Source organism: Homarus americanus, unplaced genomic scaffold, assembly GCF_018991925.1.
Source record: "Homarus americanus isolate GMGI-L3 unplaced genomic scaffold, GMGI_Hamer_2.0 scaffold36561, whole genome shotgun sequence".
NCBI lineage: Eukaryota > Metazoa > Arthropoda > Malacostraca > Decapoda > Nephropidae > Homarus > Homarus americanus.
This window is the reverse complement of record NW_024757013.1, coordinates 1-4,471: the sequence shown is the minus strand read 5'-3', so window position 1 is coordinate 4,471 and position 4,471 is coordinate 1. Positions and strand designations below refer to the sequence as shown.

Genomic DNA, 4,471 nt, shown 5'->3' with positions numbered 1-4,471 from the left:
CACTTGGTGGACTAATCCTCAGGTCAGCACTTGGTGGACTAATCCTCAGGTCAGCACTTGGTGGACTGTCTCCAGGTCAATGTGTGGACTAATCCTCAGGTCAGCACTTGGTGGACTAATCCTCCAGGTCAGCACTTGGTGGACTAATCCTCAGGTGAGCACTTGGTGGACTAATCCTCAGGTCAGCACTTGGTGGACTAATCCTCAGGTCAGCTCTTGGTGGACTAATCCTCAGGTCAGCTCTTCCGGTGGACCCAATCCTCAGGTCAGCACTTGGTGGACTAATCCTCAGGTCAGCACTTGGACTAATCCTCAGGTCAGCACTTGGTGGACTAATCCTCAGGTCAGCACTTGGTGGACCCCAATCCTCAGGTCAGCACTTGGTGGACTAATCCTCAGGTCAGCACTTGGTGGATAATCACTCAGATAAGCACTTGGTGGACTAATCCTCAGATCCTTGCTTAGTAGACTAATCTCAGGTCAGCACTTGGTGGACTAATCCTCAGGTCAGCACTTGGTGGACTAGAAATCCTCAGGTCAGCACTTGGTGGACCTAATCCTCAGGTCAGCACTTGGTGGACTAATCCTCAGGTCAGCTCTTGGTGGACTAATCCTCAGGTCAGCACTTGGTGGACTAATCCTCAGGTCAGCACTTGGTGGACTAATCCTCAGGTGAGCACTTGGTGGACTAATCCTCAGGTCAGCACTTGGTGGACTAATCCTCAGGTCAGCACTTGGTGGACTAATCCTCAGGTCAGCTCTTGGTGGACTAATCCTCAGGTGAGCACATGGGGGGGACTACCTCAGGTGATCAATAAAGGTTAAAATGTCTCATAATTGGTCTCAGTTTGAACCTACTGTAGTCCATCACCACCAACATCACACTGTATGTAGCTGTACCTTTACCACACTAACCTGACCTATAAGACACACCCCTCTTATATACTAACATCTGATTGGTTCCCCTGAGTACCTGGGAAACCAATCAGATGTTAGTACAGACGAAGGGGCGTGGCTTATGGCCCAGGTACACAGGGAAACCAATCGGATGTTAGTATAGACGAAGGGGCGTGGCTTATGGCCCAGGTACACAGGGGAACCAATCAGCTGTTAGTATACAAGAGGGGCGTGGCTTAAGGGTCAAGTCAGGGTAGAAATACTATAATGGTCACTTGGTATCGGCAGGCCTCTACACCCCAGGCCCTAAGAACGTGTGCGTCTCGCTCCGAACCCGACGTGCGGGAGAAGGAGGTCGACTTCTTCGCCCGACAAGCACAGCTGCAGGCCGAGGCACGCATGGCCCTCGCCCAGGCCAAGGAGATGGCCAGGATGCAGATGGAGATAGAGAAACAGAGTAAAAAGAAGAGCCCCATTGCTGATATTGTTAGAGCCAGTTTTAACAAGGTGAGGTTTGGTTAGGTTAGGTTAGATTAGGTTGGGTTAGATTAGCGTTAGGGTAGTTTAGGTTAGGTTTTGTTTAGGTTAGATTAAATTGGGTTATATTAGGTTAGGTTTTGGTTAGGTTAGATTCGGTTAGGTTTAAGAAATATGTAACATTGTACTCTTAATATTCTCCTCAAACTCCAGGGAAAATTAATTAACTCCTTGAGTACGATTAGTTTGCCATTGTACTCAAATGTTGAAGATATTTTTATATATTAAACTTTAGAGAAAATTCCTTAACTATTTCTGTATGTTGACATATCCTCTTGAGTACAATAAGTTAACACCCTTGAGTACACCCCCAGAGTACACCCCCAGAGTACACCATAATAGTCGTCGTGTGTGTTTCAGATCGGTGTCCCCTTCCCTGACAGCAAGAGAAGGATCAGTAGACAGATTCTGACAGATATGAACGTGGCCCAACTTCAGGTGATAGTTAACGACCTCCACACGCAGATTGAGAGTGAGTAAACCTCATACCGCATAGTTCATTAACCCTCTACCACATACCTCATAGTTCAACATAAACTCTTAACACACCTGATTCACTCATTGAATAACATAAATAATAATAACAACAGTATTATCCTCGTTAGCTGGAACAGTCGGTCCAGAACACTTCCAGGAATGACACATTTCCAGGTAACCGGACGACTCTCTCGAACCCGGAAAAAAATATCCCCCATTCCCCGGAATTTTCTGGGTATCGGGGAAATTTTCTCGGAATTTGCCGGAAAATGTGACCCTCGGAAAATCGTTCCCAAATCCGGAATTTTCATGAAAAATTCCGGATTTGGGAACGATTTTCCGAGGAAATTTCAATTCCGGGTCTGAGGGAATCTGGCTAATGGTTTTATTACTGTCACCAAATTACCACCAAAAATAACCAATTTATAATAGGTTTAGATGAAAAGGTTTAATGGTTTAGGTTTGAATTATTATATAGTGACTTATTAATCTGTTTTAGGCATAAATAAAACACTTAATAACTTATATAAGTGTAATAAGACACTTTAGTATCTTATTAATATTTTATAAATCTAAATAAAAGGCTTTGTAACTTTATTAACATGATGTAGGTTTCATATTATTATTTATTGACCTGGTGTGACCTGATGTGACCTGTTGTTTTTGTTACAGGTTTGAATGAGGACCTGGTGACCTTTTTGATGGAGAGAGACGACCTACATATGGAACAAGACTCTATGTTGGTGGATATTGAGGACCTTACCAAACATATGTGAGTGTGTGAGTGAGTGAGTGAGTGAGTGAGTGAGTGAGTGAGTGAGTGTGTAGTGAGTGTGTGGAGTGAGGTGAGTGAGTGGGCCGGTGGTGAGTGGTGTGTGAGTGAGTGAGTGAGTGAGTGAGTGAGTGAGTGAGTGAGTGAGTGTATATAATTCCAGGTGTTCATATTAAACTAAATCTCTCACACACAAATCCCTCTCTCACACAACCCTCTCACACACAAATCCCTCTCTCACCTCCCTCTCACACACAAATCCCTCTCTCACCTCCCTCTCACACACAAATCCCTCTCTCACCTCCCTCTCACACACAAATCCCTCTCTCACCTCCCTCTCACACACAAATCCCTCTGCCTCCTCTCCCCAAATCCCTCTCACCTCCCTCTCACACAAATCTCTCTCACCTCCCTCTCACACAAATCCCTCCTCTGCCTCCTCTCTTTCGTCCCTCTCTCACACAACCCTCTCACACTCAAATCCCTCTCTCACCTCCCTCTCACACACAAATCCCTCTCTCACCTCCCTCTCACACTCAACTCCCTCTCACACCTCTCCCTCTCTTTCAGTGGTGCCAAGGAGATGAGTCTACGAGGGTCAGTGGACAGTGCCAAGACAACACCAGCCTCTACGCCCCCAACCAGGAGTAAATCAAGTTCTCTGAGGTTGAAAAATATGGTCAAGAAGTGATAGAAGGCTCAACGCTATGTGATGGTACTCGCTGAAGGGTAATTGTGGCTCATAGAAGATGGTAATGGTTCATAGAAGATGGTAATGGCTCACAGGAGATGGTAATGGCTCACAGGAGATGGTAATGGCTCATAGAAGATGGTAATGGCTCACAGAAGATGGTAATGGCTCACAGAAGATGGTAATGGCTCACAGAAGATGGTAATGGCTCACAGAAGATGGTAATGGTTCATAGAAGATGGTAATGGCTCTGAGAAGATGGTAATGGCTCACAGGAGATGGTAATGGCTCACAGGAGATGGTAATGGCTCACAGAAGATGGTAATGGCTCACAGAAGATGGTAATGGCTCACAGAAGATGGTAATGGCTCACAGGAGATGGTAATGGCTCACAGAAGATGGTAATGGCTCACAGAAGATGGTAATGGCTCACAGAAGATGGTAATGGCTCACAGAAGATGGTAATGGCTCACAGAAGATGGTAATGACTCGGAAGTTAATCCAGAAGATGGTAATTACTCACAGAAGATAATAGTACTCACATATGACTCACAAAAGACCGTGGATGTACTCAATCAGTCGTACTCATAAACACCCTGGTAATGAAGTGTTATGTCCCCCACACCTTGAGAGTTACTGATGTGGCGTAGAAGTGAGTACTGTACAGCTCTAGTTTATGATACAGTACTGTAGTGGAGATGTATTTGTTTTGTAGTGGAGTTGTATTTGTCAAGAGTACAGCTGTAGTTTATGATACAGTACTGTAGTGGAGATGTATTTGTTTTGTAGTGAAGTTGTATTTGTCAAGAGTACAGCTGTAGTTTATGATACAGTACTGTAGTGGAGATGTATTTGTCAAGAGTACAGCTGTAGTTTATGATACAGTACTGTAGTGGAGTTGTATTTTTCAAGAGTACAGCTGTAGTTTATGATACAGTACTGTAGTGAAGATGTATTTGTCAAGAGTACAGCTGTAGTTTATGATACAGTACTGTAGTGGAGTTGTATTTGTCAAGAGTACAGCTGTAGTTTATGATACAGTACTGTAGTGAAGATGTATTTGTCAAGAGTACAGCTGTAGTTTATGATACAGTACT

At 44.4% G+C, this 4,471-nt stretch overlaps 1 protein-coding gene across 1 annotated transcript; it reads left to right on the top strand.

The window, feature by feature from the left end:
• Nucleotides 1–1,185: 1,185 nt before the first annotated feature.
• On the top strand, nucleotides 1,186–4,465 carry LOC121857353 (schwannomin-interacting protein 1-like; the record flags this gene model as incomplete). Its single annotated transcript, XM_042353364.1, is given in 4 exon segments — nucleotides 1,186–1,404; nucleotides 1,795–1,906; nucleotides 2,584–2,683; nucleotides 3,254–4,465. Coding segments are annotated over 4 exon segments (552 nt in total), but the record flags the coding sequence as incomplete, so codon positions are not given.
• Nucleotides 4,466–4,471: the final 6 nt, after the last annotated feature.